Source organism: Pimephales promelas, chromosome 19 (assembly GCF_988280905.1).
Source record: "Pimephales promelas chromosome 19, fPimPro1.hap1.1, whole genome shotgun sequence".
NCBI lineage: Eukaryota > Metazoa > Chordata > Actinopteri > Cypriniformes > Leuciscidae > Pimephales > Pimephales promelas.
In genome coordinates this window covers 1,100,544-1,122,855 of record NC_142787.1, presented here as the reverse complement: position 1 = coordinate 1,122,855, position 22,312 = coordinate 1,100,544, and the positions used below count along the sequence as shown (strand labels likewise).

The 22,312-nt window shown below is 36.4% G+C and overlaps 1 protein-coding gene across 10 annotated transcripts in view; it reads right to left on the bottom strand.

The window, feature by feature from the left end:
- The window catches only part of rapgef6 (Rap guanine nucleotide exchange factor (GEF) 6), a 110,609-nt gene that overhangs the window by 31,973 nt on the left and 56,324 nt on the right, over positions 1-22,312 (bottom strand). For 8 of the 10 annotated variants that reach the window (XM_089124028.1, XM_089124022.1, XM_089124029.1 and 5 more), the window contains 10 exons: positions 22,168-22,304; positions 19,695-19,853; positions 17,611-17,763; positions 14,009-14,173; positions 12,672-12,779; positions 11,688-11,891; positions 11,498-11,606; positions 7,839-8,082; positions 2,898-3,052; positions 1,121-1,135 (listed from right to left, as the gene is read on the bottom strand). In XM_089124028.1, coding sequence (XP_088980154.1) covers positions 1,121-1,135; positions 2,898-3,052; positions 7,839-8,082; positions 11,498-11,606; positions 11,688-11,891; positions 12,672-12,779; positions 14,009-14,173; positions 17,611-17,763; positions 19,695-19,853; positions 22,168-22,304 — 1,449 coding nt within the window. The remainder of the gene's footprint in view (positions 1-1,120; positions 1,136-2,897; positions 3,053-7,838; positions 8,083-11,497; positions 11,607-11,687; positions 11,892-12,671; positions 12,780-14,008; positions 14,174-17,610; positions 17,764-19,694; positions 19,854-22,167; positions 22,305-22,312) is intronic. The other 2 variants (XM_089124024.1, XM_089124026.1) reach the window with 1 other exon arrangement.

Sequence of the window (22,312 nt, the reverse complement as noted above, 5' to 3'; positions counted from 1 at the left end):
GAATAGGATGCAGGAGAAGACCAATAAAAACAAAAAATCTAAAGTTATTTTTGCTCATGGTTTAATTGAATCATTCGAAGATCAGCAGCAAGTACATTGGTCAATAAAGTGAGATTAAATAAATTAATTAGTTTTATTTAACATATTTAAGTATTGGAGGTTTGCATCTTTATCTAAAATGTTGCATTTCACTGATTTTGAGAAATACTGAATCTTTTCTGAACAAGTTAGATTAGTCAATGCATACTCGCATTTAGTCTAGAACTACAATAACCATCATGTTCACACACACTTACAGTTTTCCTCAACTGTTACCTCAACGTAACTTGAAAAGTAACACCGATATTTTGCTGTAAATTGAAAAGTAATGCGTTACTTTACAAGTTCCTTGAAAAAAGTAATCAGATTACTTAAAGGGGTGGTATAATGCCATTTTCACAAGATTTAAAGTCTCAGAGTGTGTGTGTGTGTGTGTGAAGTTTTAACTTAAAATACCCCACAGATATTTTTTTAAATTGTCACTTTTTGAAGTTGAGCAAAAACGCGCCATTTTTGTACGTGTCCCTTTAAATGCAAATGAGCTGCTGCTCTCGGCACAGGGGGCGGAGCTTCAAGAGCTCGTGTCCTTTAAACTCACACACACATGCACTGAACATTTCAATGTTTATGTTCAAACCGGAGTCAGACAACGATGGAGAGACTCGAGAGGAAGTGACAACATGTAGACATCTCTGAACGTGTAGTTGATGAATGTAGTTGTAGTTATCTTCTAGTCATTGATCACATGATAATCTATGAACTGTGTTCTGGGGGCGGGATTTATGTAAATTATTTGGTTTGTGATGTCACTAACCCAGGAGGAAGCTCGTGTAGTTCAGCCGTTTGTTGTAGTCCTAAAAACGATTTCTTTAAAATAAAATCTCTCCCTTTGCTTTGAACTTTGAGTGTCGTAACTTTGCAGATGTTGTTCATGATCAAACAGCAACATCACACACTAACTACAGCTGTGAAATCATAATCAACCACCCCTTTAACTCAAGTTTCTCCCAACACAGACCACATGCAATGAAGTGAAACGAGTGAAGAGGAGAAGAGTGTGTGACGAGTACAGTGTACTTACAGTAGAAACCAGCCACTGGTGGAGCCCAGAAACACACAGAGAGCAAAGACAGAGAGAGAGAGAGATGACACATGACACCGGTGGAGACATCACCACTAATGTAAAGACGTCCTCCTCGTTATAAACATCTCTCGCACTGCACTTCCAGATCCTCCTGAAACCAGCCGTGTGCTTTCGCTTTACACAACCCAGAGCTGAGCTTTCAGAAAGGAGACGTTTACTGGAATCCTGCTGAACATCCTCATATAGTCCAGCTATATCTATCTATCTACTGTACATGTAGAGCGCTTTCAGATCAGGAGAAATACAGAACTCTCTGTTGCGAAAAGAAGGACACTTCAAAAAAAAGTGTATAAAACCGATATCATACACTTTAAATAAATGTGAACGGAAAAAAATAATTAAAAATTTATATTAGATTAGGGCTTTGCAAAAATTAATTGTGATTAATCACATCCAAAATAAAAGTCTGTGTTTACATAATATATTTGTGTGTGCTGTATATTATTATTTTGTATATATAAATACCTATGCCTGCATGTATATATTTAAGAATTATTTGCACTTAAATTCTGTATACATAAATAAATACATAATCTATAAATATTTTAGATATGAATAACACATTTTCTTAAATATATACATGCATGTGTGTGTATTTATATACACAAAATAATTATATACAGCACACACAAATATATTATGTAAACACAGACTTTTATTTTGGATGCGATTAATCGCAATTAATTTTTGCACAGCCCTATATTAAATGCAATAAACGTTTGAGAGTTTTTTTTTTTATAACAATATAAATAACATTGATATAAGTGATCACACGGATTTAGACATACAGTATGTATTTAAATAAAGCGTTCACGGGCAAATGCTTTATATATTTCCTCGTTGAAATCAGGCTAATATAAATGTCAGGAAACACGATCTCTGTCTGCATGTCGATATCCACGATCATTGGATGTTTAATAAGTTGTGAGGAATGATATAATCATTGATAATCGTTCGTTTTATTGTTGTTTTCGCAGTTTCCCTGTTAACTTGAATGGGGAAATCCTGAAATCTCAGAAACTGCTCGCCACATTCACGATTAAATAATATAATCAAACCACAACTAAATCTGTCATATAAGACAGCTGCAGTGCCGTAATGATGTTACCAATCGGTGATTCGGCTCTTTTATTATCTATATTCCCACTTATTGCATTAGTTCCTGCCCACTTTTCCAGCGGCGTTGGTTTTTTTACATTAATTTCTCCCATAAAAATTCCAAAAAGCGCTATAACCCATAAACCAAACCAACCAGCTACGAGGAGAATCATAAAACTACAAACTTTGACTAGAGGCAAAACATTTTGGTTAAAAAAATATAAAAGATCAGCTATTATTAAAAATCTATTTCCAATACAGTTCTAAATAATGTTAAATACAAATGAATAATACTTTTAGCAAGCTGTCGGAAAGACACTTTCTAATTTTTATTCAAAAGTAGAATATTGTGAAAAGGTCTTCATGATCTGTAATCCATAATCATCACAATTATAACAAATAAAGGCTTGAAATATCTCACTTTGCATGTAATGAGTCTATATAATATATTAGTTTCAGTTTTTAAGTTGAATAACTGATATAAATAAACTTTTGCACCATATTCCAATTTTTCGAGTTTCACCTGTATTATTGTTATTTTCTCGTTCATTTTCTATTCTTCTGCCACTCGGCCCGTCACATGATGTCTGATGGCGTGTGTGTGTGTGTGTGTTACCTGCGGGGTTGGTGAAGTCGAGCGCGCTGGCGGGCTGGAGCAGGTCCGGGCTGCTGGACGAGAGGCTGCCCGGGATCGGCATGATGGCCACGCTGTGCCGGCACTGCTTCGTGCCCACCACACTGTCATCCTGAGACTGGGACAAGCCACTGTCACTGCACACACAGAGCAAGAGGGATTACAGACGGCTCCACACACTCACACACACACACACACACAGACATTTAGGCCGTTTTCACACTTGATTTGACTGAACTGGAAGGAGATGAAACGAATGTGATTTTGCTAAAAGAATAACTATTAATGATTGAGGACCAAAAATGATTCCTCCACTTTGACCAAATCATGTTTAGCTGGGTTACGGTATCGCCATGGTTTAGATCTTATTCGTCTGAAAGAAGTTTGTCTCCTCGACTTTGGCTTCTTTGATGCGTGGGGTGCCCCAGGGCTCTATTTTGGGGCCTATTTTGTTCTCCCTGTATTTGCTCCCCATAGGACATATTTTTAGGAAATGTGGTATTTCTTTTCATTGTTATGCAGACGATACGCAAATGTATCTGGCTTTGAAACAAAAAAATACTCAACAAAAAAATATAGGAAATTAAAGTAGTTCACTTAAAAAAAAACTTTTGCTGGAAATTCACTCATCCCCATGTCATCCAAGATGTCCATGTCTTTCTTTCTTCAGTGGAAAAGAAATTAAGGTTTTCGATGAAAACATTCCAGGATTTTCTCCATATAATGGACTTCAATGGGGTCCAAACGGTTCAAGGTCCAAATGAGAGTTTCAGTGCAAACTGTTCAAAGGGCTGTAAACGATTCCAGACGATGAATAACGCGTTCGTGACTCTCCTGTTCGAACTCGTTCATCAAAATGAACAAATCTTTTTCTGAGTCAATTCGTTCATTTCGTTCGTTGAATCAACCAAATGACACAAAAAAAGATTCGTTCATTTTGATGAACGAGTTTGAACAGGAGAGTCACGAACACGCATTACAGAACAGAGCAAGGCGAGCGTTTGAGCTTATAAAACTTAAACTTTGTTATTTATTTATTAAATGATCGATCGTTTCGCGTGATAAGACCCTTATTCATCGTCTTGACTCGTTTAAAGCCCTTTGAACAGTTTGCACTGAATCTCTCATTTGGACCCCATTGAAGTCCATTATATGGAGAAAATCCTGGAATGTTTTCATCAAAAACCTTAATTTCTTTTCGACTGAAGAAAGTAAGACATGGACATCTTGGATGACATGGGGGCGAGTAAATTATCAGCAAAAGTTTTTTTTAAAGTGAACTACGCCTTTAAGGCCTGGCTAGCACTACATTACCTTAGTTTTAATGAAAATAAAACAGAAGTTACGCTGTTTACGCCGGGACACACTTATGAGTCAGGAGATTTGGACCTTGGTGGTTTGAATCCACTTGTGAAGCCCTGTGTAAAAACCGTACGTGTTATTATAGAGTCTGATTTTAAATTTAAATCTTTCCTGTCCTTTAAAGTCTTTCAAAGACTTGTTCATATTTTTATTTCAACTCGTCTGGATTATTGTTGACTCTATATAAGTTAATTTCTACGTCGTCGTGGGCATTTCTACTTCTGCGCTATGTCTGTGTTGCTCTGAAACACTAGTTGTCGGAGGAGGGATTCGATGCTCCACTGTGTTCAGATTCCTCGCCGCTGTTTTGAGTTTCGGCTACGACAAGCAACGGCGACTGAAAGAGAGCTGAAGACGAGTCATACAGATGGCTGTATAACCCTGTTTTTAAATCTCTTAATGGTTTGGCACCTGAATATCCTGTATGCCTAACCTAAGAGCACTTATCGCTGTTCGCTATCCCAGGGGTAAAGCTGAAGAGCATTCTCTCCACATTACACAGGCTCAAACACTGTGCTGTTGACTGTTTGCATCAGTGATATGTGTGTACAGATAAACACTTGCTGTTTTAACAAGTGCTTTCTAAATAAACTTTGACTTTGCCGTGAGACGCATTATGTGGAGTACGCGAGTCCAAAGTGGCCCAACTGCAGTGTGAAATCGCTCTAAACAGACACGAGCACAAACACAGAGTGAACACACACACACACACACAATCCATGAATGAGACTCAAAATATCGGCATTCTTGATAAACATGGGCGAAAATGACTGTGAAAAGTTTTTGCAATTTCTATAATAAATAATGCATTTAAAAATTGTTCTTTGATAAGAATAACTATTTAATTTTAATGAAAGTATAATTATAAACTGTAATTATGACATATTAAGTCAGAATTATGAGATAGTCGAAATTGGCAAACACTGAAATTATGAGATGAAAAACAATGAGAAGTCAAAATTATGCAAAATTACTGTGTCATAATAATGAGATAAGAGTCGAAATTATGAAATACTGCCCTTATTATGAGATAAAGTCAAAATGATTCGATAAAAAGTCATGATAAAATTGACGTTCCAAGTCATACTCGGCATGTCATCTCAATATGACTTTTTATCGAATAATTTTGCCTATCTCATAATTTTGACTATGTAAATTATGAGATAGGGAAAATTATGAGATAGACAAAATTATGAGATATGCAAAATTATGAGATAGGCCAAATTATTTGATAAAAAGTCATATTGAGATGACATGCCAAGTCATAATTATGAGATACTATATCTAAGTAAAAATTATGTTGAAATTTAACGTTGAAATTGACCGAAAAATAAGTGATGCCAAGTCCATTCAATTTTTCATGTCATAATGACTTTATTATAATGACATACACAAAAAATAAGAAAGCTCTTGTTCTCATTTTTGAATGCATGTGAGACACAGCTAGTGTTTGTCCAAGTTCAGGTCACGTGACAAACAGAGCTTGTGATTTCACAGAAACAGGAATTGAAAAGAACGACTTCCACACACACAGCACAGTATGACACGGCACGGTTCATTCACACAAAAAAAAACATCTTGACCGATGACAGAAAACACCTAACAAGGCACGACATGCTTCCCTGGCCAATCCCAGCCTTAGTCCACAGGAAAAGTGCTGTCAGCTGCTCTGATTGGCCGTTGGAAAGGTCGTGCCTGGTTAGGATGTGACGCGACTCTTCACGAACACGCAGGAAAGAGAAGAAGTGCCAGTGAAATGTGTTGCTAGTATGCGCAAAGATGAGCTCAATCGCATGGTTTATGTGAAGATGAATGTACACGCAAACGATTTTATGAGAGAGAGAGAGAGAGTGTTGAGCTGGTGTCTCTTACCCAAACAGTCCCCTGTGCAAGTGACCAGCCATAAAAACAGAAGACACGTGATGTCAAGCAGAACAAGCATAAAGCACAGAGATGACCCTCACACACACACACACACACACACACACTTCCTGCACTCACATTCACCCCTACCTCATAAGATAAAACACACACTGTGCATGAAACACATCACGTCTTGCACTGTGACAGAGATGCGCGATCATGGCCTGAACAAACACATATAAACAGTGATGGTCTCAGATGGAAATGTTTAAGTTTAGTGTGACTTTATCATGGATATTTACCTCAGATCTTGCAAATAACTTACAGTAAAATAAATGTTCAATCTGAAGTGTATTCATGACAAAGACTGTCAGTCACTCAGTATGTTTTGTACTATTAATGTGTTAAAATTAGGGCTGTCCAGCGATTAAAATGTTTAATTCTAATTAATTATAACATGATCAGCAGATTAATTACTAGCCATACAGTTTGTATGAGAAATTAGCCCCCAAAAGATGGTTTAAAGTCATTATTGTGTTAGATGAGAATAGGCATTACAAAAAGTAGCTTTAGAAGGAAATATTTTGATTCAACATAGAATTTATTGCACAAAATGTTAAAGTCCCCCTGTAGTCAATAATTGTATTACATAATACCAAAATTTCCTTGAAAAAAAAAAAAATCCCCATGCCTTAAAATATCTGGAACGTAACTCGACACCCTTGCCTCATTTAGTACGCGTGGTTCTATGAATATGCAAATGAGCACCGCCTCCACTCATTCACTCAGCTCAGAGATCACACGTTGATCTGATTGGTTACAAGGTCAATGCTGTCGACTTATGAATTTACCCATGGTTTGTCTTATTAAAAACACCTCATAGAGATAGAAGCTGCATCTGAAGTGGCATTTAAGTCTATTAACAGAGACTTTTTAGTGCAGCTTAGAGGTGCCATGAATATGAATGAAGAATGAAATAATACACTAAATATGAAACTGGTCAATAATTGAGTCATTCATCCAACAGATTCATTCAAACGGCTGATTCATTCAGGAAGTAAACGGTGAGGCTTTGTTTGGCTACTACTTTGATTGGCGAAACGGCGCAAAAACAAGCAGCATTTGCAATATTGTGTCTAATTAAACTGCTGTATAAAATCAATATAAGATTTGTAATAGTTCAGATATTCGGGAAAAAAACAACTTGCTCGTGTGATATTGCCCAACTACTGTATATCATATATAAATATAAGACAAAAAGCCCTCATATCTTGAGTTTTGGCAGCATTTTAAATGCATCCGAATAGGCTTCATATCTCAATCAGTCGTTCCCAGCATGTGTGTGTGAATAAACCGCATGCGATGTAAGATGGCATAGAGGTGTGGGCCGATCCGATGTGCTGGACAATATCCGATATCTGTGATTGATTTTGTGGATGGACAAAGTGCTTGTGGATGTAATCTTATCGCGTCTGGTTTGGACATGGTGTCACTTTCATGACACTGGAGCACATTTTCTCTCACCACAGTGAGAAAACAACACTATATTACAGGGGTGTCTCGTCCTGCCTCGGGTCCTGACAGCAGAGATGACCACCTTCAGTCACTCAAGAGGACAACACACTAATGGATGGATGGACGTGTGTTTAAACCAAAAAGAAACGGAGCCTAACGAGAGGGAGAGAAGCGTGTGTTTACCTGAAGGGCTTCGGGGGGAGGATGCTGAACCGGGTCTTCTCCAGCATCTTGCGGATCTTGTTGCGTCCCCCGGACACCGTGTTGGCCTTCATCTTCTTGCGGCTCTTGCTGTCCGTGGGAAACTCCATGTCTCCGGGCAGATCCGGGATGGAGAAGCGGTTGCTCTTCCTCTCCTGAATCTTAGGGATGTGAGGACCGCCGTTCTTCTTCTCGTGCCTCACTCGATTTTGAAGCTCTTTGAAAACTGCAACGAGTCGAAATCAAGTGCATTTGTAAAGCTCTTTGCACAATACACTTCATTTTAAAGCAGCTTTACAGAAAGTCATACTGTTATGTCTGTAATGCCTTGATGCTTTATTATAGAGCAAGTTCTAGTGGGCGATAAGATTTCATAAAATGATGATATCAGTGATCCTGTGGTTGTATTTCTAGTGTTGTCTAGCACATATATCAGTGCTGCAGTGACTGAGACACTGAAAGATCAAGAAAAAAAAAATATTTGTAAAAATATATTTAAAAATATCTTAATATTAAATATCGGTCGTTTTTTCCATTAAGAGATTTAAAATATCGGTCAGTTTTGTTACATTAAATATTTAAGATATTAAATATCGGTCAGTTTTGTTCCATTAAATATTTAAGATATTAAATATCGGTCAGTTTTGTTAAACTAAATATTTAAGATATTAAATATCGGTCAGTTTTGTTCCACTAAATATTTAAGATATTAAATATCGATCAGTTTCATTCCATTAAATATTTAAGATATTAAATATCGGTCAGTTTTGTTCCATTAAATATTTAAGATATTAAATATCGGTTAGTTTTGTTCCACTAAATATTTAAGATATTAAATATCGGTCAGTTTTGTTAAACTAAATATTTAAGATATTAAATATCTGTCAATTTCTTTACACTAAATATTTAAGATATTAAATATTGGTCAGTTTTGTTACATTAAATATTTAAGATATTAAATATCGGTCGTTTTTTTTCCATTTAGAGATTTAAAATATTGGTCCGTTTCATTCCATTAAATATTTAAGATATTAAATATCGGTCAGTTTTGTTCCATTAAATATTTAAGATATTAAATATCGGTTAGTTTTGTTCCACTAAATATTTAAGATATTAAATATCGGTCAGTTTTGTTCCACTAAATATTCAAGATATTAAATATCGGTCAGTTTTGTTCCATTAAATATTTAAGATATTAAATATCGGTCGTTTTTTTTCCATTTAGAGATTTAAAATATTGGTCAGTTTCATTCCATTAAATATTTAAGATATTAAATATCGGTCAGTTTTGTTCCATTAAATATTTAAGATATTAAATATCGGTTAGTTTTGTTCCACTAAATATTTAAGATATTAAATATCGGTTAGTTTTGTTCCACTAAATATTTAAGATATTAAATATCGGTCAGTTTTGTTCCACTAAATATTTAAGATATTAAATATCGGTCAGTTTTGTTCCACTAAATATTTAAGATATTAAATATCGGTTAGTTTTGTTTCACTAAATATTTAAGATATTAAATATCGGTTAGTTTTGTTCCACTAAATATTTAAGATATTAAATATCGGTCAGTTTTGTTCCACTAAATATTTAAGATATTAAATATCGGTCAGTTTTGTTCCACTAAATATTTAAGATATTAAATATCGGTTAGTTTTGTTCCACTAAATATTTAAGATATTAAATATCGGTCAGTTTTGTTCCACTAAATATTTAAGATATTAAATATCGGTCAGTTTTGTTCCACTAAATATTTAAGATATTAAATATCGGTTAGTTTTGTTCCACTAAATATTTAAGATATTAAATATCGGTCAGTTTTGTTCCATTAAATATTTAAGATATTAAATATTGGTCAGTTTTGTTCCATTAAATATTTAAGATATTAAATATTGGTCAGTTTTGTTCCACTAAATATTTAAAATATTAAATATCTGTCAGTTTTGTTCCACTAAATATTTAAGATATTTAATATCGGTTAGTTTTGTTCCACTAAATATTTAAGATATTAAATATCGGTCAGTTTTGTTCCACTAAATATTTAAGATATTAAATATCGGTCAGTTTTGTTCCACTAAATATTTAAGATATTAAATATCGGTTAGTTTTGTTCCACTAAATATTTAAGATATTAAATATCGGTCAGTTTTGTTCCACTAAATATTTAAGATATTAAATATCGGTCAGTTTTGTTCCACTAAATATTTAAGATATTAAATATCGGTTAGTTTTGTTCCACTAAATATTTAAGATATTAAATATCGGTCAGTTTTGTTCCATTAAATATTTAAGATATTAAATATTGGTCAGTTTTGTTCCATTAAATATTTAAGATATTAAATATTGGTCAGTTTTGTTCCACTAAATATTTAAAATATTAAATATCTGTCAATTTCGTTACACTAAATATTTAAGATATTAAATATCGGTCAGTTTTGTTCCATTAAATATTTAAGATATTAAATATTGGTCAGTTTTGTTCCATTAAATATTTAAGATATTAAATATCGGTCAGTTTTGTTCCACTAAATATTCAAGATATTAAATATCAGTCAGTTTTGTTCCACTAAATATTTAAGATATTAAATATCGGTCATTTTTTTCCATTTAGAGATTTAAAATATCAGTCAGTTTTGTTCCACTAAATATTCAAGATATTAAATATCGGTCAGTTTTGTTCCACTAAATATTTAAGATATTAAATATCGGTCAGTTTTGTTCCACTAAATATTGAAGATATTAAATATCGGTCAGTTTTGGAGATATCGATCCTTAAGAGATTTAGTTTACACAACAAAACAAGTCATGTGACTGAACAACTGGCAGAGAGGACATCCGTTCAAGTTCAAGATCTTTATTGTCATATGTACTAGCTAAAATGAAATTTTTATTTTTTTTTGTTTTATTCTTATTTTGTGTTGTTTTATTTTTTTTTTCAGAGTGCTTTGAAGTCAGTCATTACATTTAATTGAATTGAATGCCTTTATTGTCATTGCACTTGCTGTACAACGATAATCTTAAGTGCAACTCCATGTCGTACAAGCACAACACAGAACACTAAGTAAAGGTAACATACAATCCCATAATCCCATGTGTATAAACAGTAAATGTATTGCACAGTCACATAAGCAATGTATATTGCACAGTCCATACTTAGTTCATTGAATATTATGAGTTTAGTACACAGCGTGGCATTCGACCCTGGACGACAAAACCAGTCTTATGGGTCAATTGTTTTTAATTGAGATGTTTGAACCGAATATATAAGCTTTCCATTGATGTATGGTTGGTTAGGCAATATTTGAGAATCTAAACATTGAGAAAATCTCTAAAAGTTGTGCATTTATGTTGGCGATTGTGCTGCGTTCACTCACAAAAATAAATGTTTGATATATTTACAATAGGAAATGTACAAAATATCTTTATGGAACATGATCTTCACTTAATATGCTAATGATTTTTTGCATAAAAGAAAAATCTATAATTTTGACCCCTACAGTGTATTGTTGGCTATTGCCACAGAAACCCGTGCGACTCGAGACTGGGTTACTGATCCATGTGATGAGTTTGGAATAAGTCTACGTGTTCTTTATGCAGATTATCTTATTTTGTGATAACTGTGTATGATACTGTGACATACCGAAGATGTTGGTCTTCACAGTGAGAGAGAGGTGTGTGTTGTTCTTGAGGATATCCATGGCTTTGGTGTACGAGATGTTCTCAAAGTTCTGTCCATTAATCTCCAGGATCTGAGGACAGACGAGCACAACGTGTTCACGCTGAAATATTAATGTGTTGTTCTGAGCTGAGCGTGTTCCTCTGACCCGTACCTGATCTCCACGCTTGAGTCCCGCTTCTGCTGCTTTACTGCCCTCGGCCACAGACTCCACGAAGATGCCGAAGCCTCGCTCGCTGCCGCCCTGAAGCGCGAAGAACAGCGGAGACTCTCGGGACGGCTTCTGGAGAGTGATCTGACGACACTTGGCCTTCGCAGCACACGCGATGTTCAGCAGACGCAGGTGACCCTTCATTTTCTGAGAAACACAAACACTAACATATCCAGATCTGGGGACGGTTTCACAAAGATAGACTGTGACTATGACTTAGATGCAGGTGAAACTGGAAAAATTACAATATCGTAACTGAGTATCGACAGTTAACAGCGTGTTTTAACAGTGCTATATACTGTAAATAAATAAACTAACATTATAATGCATTTGAAGAGTTCAGATGCAAAAGCCTCGAAGTGCCATTTGAAATTTTCTTCTTTAATGATGATTTTTATCAAGCTTGTATATTTAAGTTCAGTGTTTTCACTTAAATGGCAATGATAATTACCTATTAATTGTTATTTAAGTGAAATTACTGAACTTAAATATACAAGTTTGATAAAAATCATTTCAAAAAGAAAAAGAAAATTTCAAATGGCATTTAGAGGCTTTTGCATTTTCACTTGATGAAAATTAATTTCATATCATGAAATTCCAAATTTTCCAAAATCATTACATTCAGTACTTCACACTCAAGTATATTATTTCCATAAGTACTCGTTTTGTGCTTTTTTTATTCCACCTTTCCTTTAGTGTGTGATACAGCTGTTTGAGCAAGTAAACCTTGTGTAATATAAGTATAGACTTGAACAAAATGATCTGTAATAACTGATTAAAAATGATTATACCTGTAAATGAGTGTAACGGGGGGGGGTCTTTAAAAGTGTTTCCAGATCTACAAATCCCTGTTTTAGGATTCCCTGATACTTCCATGTTATCCTGACAGAATGAACTTGTTTTGTCTGAACTGACGTCGACACTCACCGAGAAATCCAGTAACTTCTCAAAGTCCTCCAGGAACTGGGTCATCACTGGGTCGCCTTCAAAATCGTTAAAATGATTGTTCACCCACAACAACACGATCCTCGTCACCTGCGAGATCACAGAAGATGTAAACTAGCGCTGTGCAACGATTAATCTCATAAAAAAAAATTTTTGTGTTTGTATAATTATTTTGTATATATACTCACACATGCATGTATATATTCAAGAAAAATGTGTTCTTTATATATAAAATATTTCTATTAGTGCCAGACCGATATATCGGCAGTTATAATGGCCGATAATGAATATATTATATATAAAAACGGACGAAACACGCTTGAACCATTCTTTTTAAAATGCATTATCATATTATTTTAGTTAAAACTCATAAATAACTACAAATAACTAATGTTAGGGAAATCTGTTCATGTTTTGTTGCGCGTTTCTGAAAAAAAATAATAATAATAAAATATCAGCCGATATATCGGAATTCAAAATCCTTTATCGGTTGGGCTCTAATTTGTATCATTTGTATAATTTATATATACAAAATATATTAACACAAACATTATTTTTGATGCGATTAATCGTTGTACAGCACTAATATAAACACAAGCAAACCATAATATATTACGAAAAAAACAGTAAGAAAAAATCATCGGCACGACACCAGAATCAGACGATAAAGGCTTAAAATGTAATAATCTGCACCAGTCTGATATGAAAAATAATGCTGATATGCTTTAATGTGTAGCGACAAGATCATGACCTAATGATGACTAGATTTATGGTTTTGAATTGCCGACTAAAACTTGTGAATGCGAAGAAACACAGTCAAACCAAACATTACTCACACACCAGATATCAGTTTTGATATTGTTTCACTAGTGTGATCAGGAAACTTCAGTTCATTAATGTAAGTGAGGAGAGCAAAATAAAGCAAACTGTGACATATTACACACAAATATTCTTCATACAGCGACTACAGTGACAATATGGTAGCAAAAATGATTCCTCCACTTTGAGCTGATCATGTTTTCTGTAATTGCTAATGCTCTTTTTACACACACACGCTTGGTCACTGGTTGAGCTAAACTGGTATTATCTAATTTTGTAGTTCAATTGAACAGATATTCAACATAATTCATGTGTGAGAGTCCAACAGAAGGACGGACAAAACCAGTCAAATATCCACTGAGTTCTGCTCATATTTATCAGCATTTTCATAACTACAGCCAATAAACTGATAATAATGTGAGAAATGTTGAAGGTGTCTACTCTGAATACAGTTTTGCACACACACACACACACACACACACACACACACACACACTGACCGTGTCTCTGAGGCTGTCCACTTTGAACCACTCCAGGAGCTTCTTGCCGACGTCCATAGGGCTGTCCAGGAAGGTGCGGTGTGTGAGCAGGAAGTCCTCGATGTACGTGGGGTCGACCACTGACGGCTCCTCCACCAGGTGCAGGATCAGCCGCTCGGGAGTGCCCTGATACACAGCGGGAAAACATTCTGGAGAATGAATATTAGGGGTGTAACGATACCCTCATTTCACGATTCGATACATATCACGATACTGAACTCACAATACGATATTATTGCGATACTCCAAGACATATGGTAAAAGGTTAACAAACCTGTTGTGCTTGTAACCCAAGGACAATAAAAATATTCATGATTCTGAAGCTAAAAATACTGCGTTATTGTAGATGAATATGCTTGCCTTGCACGCTTTCACTAGATATATTTAAAATAATGTCGGCCGCTTTTTACTGGTTACATAATTTTGACATTATCAGGACCCACAAATATTCCCCAATCGCATTATTACATAATCAAGATTATACATAGTAGCTTAATGTAGTACGTACACTAAAACTCTGAAAAAAATTTAGTATTTTTATTTTTGGGGAACTATCCACGATACGTATTGTTGAATTTTTGTATTGCGATATATTGTGGCACGATATTTTGTTACACCCCTAATGAATATGGTAACGCTTTATTTTACAGTGTCCTTGTTACATATGTTACATGTACTTACCGTAGTAATAACAGTAAATGATGCATAATTACATGCCACTAACCCTCAACCAAACCCTAACCCTATAGTGAGCACATTAATGTTACTCTTAAATATATAATCACACTGTAACTAGGGCTGCAACTAACGATTATTTTGAGAATCGATTAATCGGACGATTATTTTCCGATTAATCGGATAAAAAATCAATTAGATTTTTCGTTTATTATGACTAAATAAAACCCTAAATCCTAAATTCGCAGGGCAGAGCGGCGAGGTGTGCCTCATCATGATTGGCCTGTTTCAACCAATCACCAGTAAACAATCCCTGTGATGTAATCAGAACAACTCATCGATAATGACATTCGTTGACAACGATTTTCATAATTGATTATAATTGATTTTATCGATTAGTTGTTGCAGCCCTAGCTGTAACAATGACACCTTAAAATGAAGAGTAACCTGAATTTTTAAGGGCAATTTGTTGAGGTCAATTTGTAAAGAAAGACATACATATTCATTTTACAATTTTTTTTTAAACATTTTCATTCATTTAGCTGACGCTTTTATCCAAAGTGACTTACAATTGCTGTATATGTCAGAGGTCGCACGCCTCTGGAGCAACTAGGGAGCAACTAAACACTCTCTGTCACTGTAATCTCCTGTTATCACTGTAAAGGAAACTCTATACTGTTAAAGCGCTGTATAAATGAAGGAGACTTGACTTGACTATACAAAACCATTGTCAGTTTTGGGCTGTTTTATGAAAAAAAAAAAAACATCCACAATCCAAATTTACATGTTTATTTTATTGCACTCTTGTCTATTTGTGACTATAGATTTTATAAGGTTATTAATCTCCACTTACACCAAACCTTACAGTGTTATTCCAATCTATATTCATATATCAAGGGCTTAATAACATGTGTTCTGTCCAACAACCATCGTTGAGGTATTGTAGTAGTAGTTTAGTGAGTGTGTGAACGTCATGCACAACACAAAGCACCTCACGCGGGAAACACGACGTGACGCGTAAATGCACATACTAACTAGCATGAATCAAGTATGCTAGTGCGCATAGGCCACAAAGTGGTGGAATAAAACGTTTTTTTCCAGAAAACTACTTGCACAAAATAAATTCAAGCACTTTCAATGAGCTTGTATCTATCTACGTGTGTTTATTTTCCACAGATTTTCCCAGAGGGCCTTGGAGCGGCATCCAACTTCAAGTTGGGCATGTTTTATTTCTGTACACACACACTGCACATGAAATACTGTTTGAAAAATAAAGACGTCCCTGGGATTAGGATGACATCAGACTGGAGATAGGGCCATTGTAATTTCAGTGATAATATCGGTATTCACACACACACATTTAATAAATTTCAAGTTTTGAGACCTAAAAGGACCAATTGTCTTATTGGGACATAACGGTTTTATTCACCAACAACTGGATACATCTACACAAGTATAGTTCACTAAGAGTAAATGCCTGAGTGGGACTTCACACCGGACCCAGGACTGAAACCAAGATGAAAATATTAAATAAACAAAAGTCTTTCTGTCCAGGAGAAAATCCTATATTTGTGGGTTCATATTTTATTTTATTATTATTTAGTTCGACTTGTGTCCAGTGACCCAACAAACCTATAAATGTTCAGATTCATCTCGCATGTGAACTAAACGACAAACTAAATATCTAGAAGCGATCACCTCCACACACACACACATCAAGAGACGCACATTTGCTGCTCGTCTTTGCAAGGAAACAAAGATAAAAAATGCTCCAAAAAACAGAAATGAACCATCACTGAACTTTCTTAAGCTGGACTTTTCTTCTAGACACAAACACTGTGGCTTTATTTTCCTGTCATCTCTGTAAAGCTGCTCTGATACGATCTGACCCTGAACACCTCGTTTACAGCCAATCAGAAAAGACATTCAAATCATTAAAACGTTTTTGTGAAATGTTCAAATATGCAAATGAGGCACTATCTAATTAAATATGCTCTCATGTGCATACATATCCAGAACAGGAACTTGCATTGGATGAAGCCGGGTTCAAAATTCTCCTTTCATTTTTGATAAATCAGATAAATCATGTTTTTAGGAATATAATGTAAATCAGGCGAATGATATATGAATATAGATTGGAATAACACTGTAAGGTTTGGTGTAAGTGGAGATTTCTAACCTTATAAATTCTACAGTCACAAATAGACAAAAGTGCAATAAAATAAACACTTAAATTTGGATTGTGGATGTTGTTGTTGTTTTTTTCATAAAACAGCCCAAAACTGACAATGGTTTTGTATAGTCAAGTCAAGTCTCCTTCATTTATACAGTGTTTTAACAGTATAGAGTTTCCTTTACAGTGGAGATTACAGAGATTTAGGCTTTACAGCAGATCTAGAATACAGCTATTGTCCAGATGAAGTTAGTTCACTCTTAAGTCGTTTTAAACCTTGGGTTGGTGTGATCAAGGGTCATTTTGTGATGCGTTTTGTTCATTATTGTTGTTTTTTTTGGCCACAGTGACATTAAAATGAAGATCCTACATTAGTAATGACTTCCTCATTGTGATCTTGACCTTGATCTTGAAACTTTAAATCTCTCAAACTCAAAGACGTCAGGTTGCACTGAATGTCAGCTTGCTTATTTTGCTCAAGATGTATTGAGTCACATGTCATGAACACTAGAAACTCGAGATCTGCTCAAGATCTGTGGCTCACACACACACCTCTGAGATGTTCGCTGGAACGATGGTTTCGGGAAACTCAGACTCGTTGAACTGATGATAACGATGGAGCTTGTGTCTATAGTTGGCGAACGATGCTTTCGGGGAAACGCAACACTGAATAACTGAACCGCCAGAACGCATGAAGATAATGATGAATCCTCACCTTGATGACGATGTGGCCCTTCCTGGTGCCGCTGCGGTCGAGCTCGCGGTGCTCCTTCACCATCACGATCTCGCCCTCCTCCTCCACCTTGTGTGTGTTCTTCTCCACATGGTTGAGGATGCGGCAGTAGTCCTCTTGAGCGACGCACACAAACTGATCAACAACAACATGAGGAAGAGCGATGAACTGAGAGTAGCGCAGGAGGTTAGTCTGAACCAGACATGGATAACACACACTATCACAGCGCCAGCTCATGAGTGCGACGTGTGTGTGTGTATGTGTGAGAGCGAGCGCAGGGTTCACGGCGTTAGAGGAAGTTGAGGTGGAGTCTTTATTTTGAGGAATCAGCAGCGCTGCTATATTAGGAGCCTTTTACATTCGGACCCTGACCACGACACTTCATGACCGGCAGAGATAACAGTGTGAGGGACAGAAACACCACAGACATCATAGAGTCCCGTCAGACCCCCAATATTTGATATTCTCAGAGAAAAACTGACTAAAGTGGAGATTTGTGGCCCTAATAATCAGGAATGACCCCAAATATCAGAAATTACCCCCAATATTTGATATTCTCAGACAGAAATAGAGAAAAACTGACTAAACTGGAGATTTGAGGCCCTAATAATCAGGAATGACCCCAAATATCAGAAATTACCCCCAATATTTGATATTCTCAGAGAAAAACTAACTAAACTGGAGACTTGTGGCCATAATAATCAGGAATGATCCCCAATATTTGATATTCTCAGACAGAAATAGAGAAAAACTGACTAAACTGGAGATTTGTGGCCCTAATAATCAGGAATGACCCCAAATATCAGAAATTACCCCCAATATTTGATATTCTCAGAGAAAAACTAACTAAACTGGAGACTTGTGGCCATAATAATCAGGAATGATCCCCAATATTTGATATTCTCAGACAGAAATAGAGAAAAACTGACTAAACTGGAGATTTGAGGCCCTAATAATCAGGAATGACCCCAAATATCAGGAATGATCCCCAATATTTGATATTCTCAGACAGAAATAGAGAAAAACTGACTAAACTGGAGATTTGTGGCCCTAATAATCAGGAATGACCCCCAATATTTGATATTCTCAGAGAAAAAATGACTAAACTGGAGATTTGTGGCCCTAATAATCAGAAATGACCCACAATATTTGATATTCTCAGAGAGAAATAAAGAAAAACAAACTAAACTGGAGATTTGTGGCCCTAATAATCAGGAATGACCCCAAATATCAGAAATTACCCCCAATATTTGATATTCTCAGAGAGAAATAGAGAAAAACTGACTAAACTGGAGATTTGAGGCCCTAATAATCAGAAATGATCACCACTATTTGATATTCTCAGAGAAAAAATGACTAAACTGGAGATTTGTGGCCCTAATAATCAGGAATGACCCCCAATATTTGATATTCTCAGAGAAAAAATGACTAAACTGGAGATTTGTGGCCCTAATAATCAGAAATGACCCACAATATTTGATATTCTCAGAGAGAAATAAAGAAAAACAAACTAAACTGGAGATTTGTGGCCCTAATAATCAGGAATGACCCCAAATATCAGAAATTACCCCCAATATTTGATATTCTCAGAGAGAAATAGAGAAAAACTGACTAAACTGGAGATTTGAGGCCCTAATAATCAGAAATGATCACCACTATTTGATATTCTCAGAGAAAAAATGACTAAACTGGAGATTTGTGGCCCTAATAATCAGAAATGACCCACAATATTTGATATTCTCAGAGAGAAATAAAGAAAAACAAACTAAACTGGAGATTTGTGGCCCTAATAATCAGAAATGACACACACTAATAATTTTTACTTTATCATAATTATGACAGCAATTTCAACATTTTATTGAATAATTTTGGATAATATCTCATTTGTATGTCATCTCTCTTTATTTTTGATCATAATGATAGTATGTGATAATTTGATGGACTTCAGGAACAGAAGTGGACACCCGGAAGTATCTCATATCTTCTGCGTTTCGTGTCATAATCCCCTACTCCTGCTGTGGCGAGGCATGTTTCGCTTAGCTTTAGCTCGCGGCGTGAGAGCTCACCTGGCTGTCGTCGGCTTTGGTGCACACGAGGCCGCTCATGAACTGTGTGTCGAGAGACGGAGAGATGCCGAAGCTGTTGCCCATACACAGCATCTCTGCTCTTCCCTCTCCATAACTGATCTCCACACACCCGTTCAGGATCACGTACCACGTGTTCAGCTGCAAACACAACAGAGCACACTTAGATCATCCTGTGTGTGTGTGTGTGTGTCTAAAGTGAATCTGGTTAAATATCTTGACCTTTGAGTCACTCTTTGCGTTTCCGTCTCTCTCTTCTCTCATTAAGAAAGAGTGTCTTGTTGACCTTCACTGTAGCCCACACACACACACACACACTGTTGATCAATGTGAGCGTCTCCTTCAAACTCATTTATGACGTGCTTCACAGTGTGTTCTTGTGATCCATCAGACTGCACGCACTCTTTTAAAACCGCTCAAACACACACACACACACACACAGTGCTCTGACTTGTCATCACTGAAACAATTCACAGCATTCAGACTTGGCTTGTATTGTGGACAGTAGAGCCAGACCGATGTATAGGCAGGCCGATATTAGGCATTTTCCAAACTATCGGTATCGGCAGTTATAACGGCCGATAAATGAATATTTCAAAAATAAAATAAAAACGGACGAAACACGCTTGAACCATGTCATGAGTGTTGGAGTTGTATAGTTTATCCACCAGAGGGCGCTCTACACCGTTCCTGTCGGCAGCACTCGTTGAGTTGGTCACGAGACATACATCGCTTAAATAACAATTAAAAGATCATCCGCATCAGTTCTCGTAACTCAAATAAGCAGGACAACATTTGTGACCATCATGTCCAGTTTTGCTGTTAAATAAGCCGAGAGTGAAGCGGAATTAGCTAGTAATAGTTGCGTTATGTTGTTACAGTGTCGTTGACTGACTGTCCTTTTAACTTTTGACAATGTGACTGAAGTATTTCTTTAATAGCGCGTGACAGTTATAGCAATGAGACGCATCATCTCTCCTCGGCCTGTTATATTGAAAATTTATGATTTACAATTTGCAGTATGACATCCATTGCTAAATCATGGCTCATCATAGACCATAAAGCTAGCTAACGCCACTATCATCCGTCTGTTCTGTGTGACAATAAAAAAAACAAGTTTCTTTTTAAAATGCATTATTATATTATTTTAGTTAAAACTCATAAATAACTACAAATAACTTATGTTAGGGAAATCTGTTAATGTTTTGTTGCGCGTTTCTGAAATAAAAAAAAATATCGTCCGATATATCGGAATATCGGATTTTAAAATCGGTATCGGCCTTCAAAATCCATTATCGGTCGGGCTCTAGTGGACAGGAACAGTTTCTTTCATGCGGGAGTGTTTTTTCAGTGCAAGCTGGGCTTCAGGAAGAGCACAGGCTGGGTTTCAATTATTAATGCATCGTTTGTGATCAATATCGATTCTTAAATCCCAAGATCTATTTTCAGCATATCAATTTCGGTCACTTTTATACTTAATTTCACTCAATAAGTGTGTGTTTGTGGGCCTAAGCGCGGTGACTTTTACATGACGCGTGTATCATTCCTATTTTGCACTCGACGCACAGCGAATTAGCAAATGAACATGCGCTCGCGGGGCGGTTCAGGGAAAGAGGAGGCGTGTCCCGGCGTAAACGTTCCCTGTTGTGCAGTTCCAGAAAACACTTCCTCCCCACACCAGGACAAACCCAGTCTAAAGTCGTGCGTTATTCAGACGCTGTATTAAGGGTGCACGTGTGGCATAATGTAGCCCTGAAAAGTGAAGCCAAAACTTCTTGATCGCCCCCTGGTGGCCGGTCCTAGTATAGGTCATTCATTTAGACCAACTAAACCATTAAATTACGCTTCAAATATCGGCTTTCCACTTGATGGTTTCTGTCATTTACTGAAGTATTTATCACGCTGACGTAATTTTAAGTGTTTGTTTTTAACATCATTTAGTTTTTAGTTAGTTATTTGATGCGGTGGTTTGACGTCATGATTGACAGGTTCGTCACTGAAGCACCAACAGACATTTTTCGGGATCTTCGGAGGACGATCTAATACATTTTTTTAAAAGTGCCAGAGCGTGTTCTTGTGATTGATTCTGCGAGAATGAGGGCGGGGCCTTGATTTCGCGGCTTTACTTCCTGCTCACGACTGCGCAGGTCTGGTCCCGAGATCGCTTCGGCACAGACTGAAGTCCCAAGATGTCAGCGCCAAATCGAGACACTGGCGGCTTCAGTTCTGACCACTGGAAGAGAGTGAAGGGGCGTCGTCCATCTTCCATCTTTTATTACAGTCTATGCTTCAGACCAACACAGTTTAGATTAGCGTCGGACGCATTTATCTCGCCGGTATGATAGCGACAGCGCCCAAGATCCGCCCACAAAGAACTTACTTGTAATCAATCAATCAGCTTTTGAACCGTGGAAAAACGTCAATAAAACAGCTTTGTGGTCAGTATGTCTGCTACCTCCTGTTTGTCCTGAAGAATGACGGTCCCCTCCAGTTCCACCACCTCGAACATCATGACTCGACACAACTCTCTCCGCACTGACATGGTCATGTTCGCGAAAGCTGGAAGCTGATGCATGAACTCCAGGAGCTGCTCTGTAGAG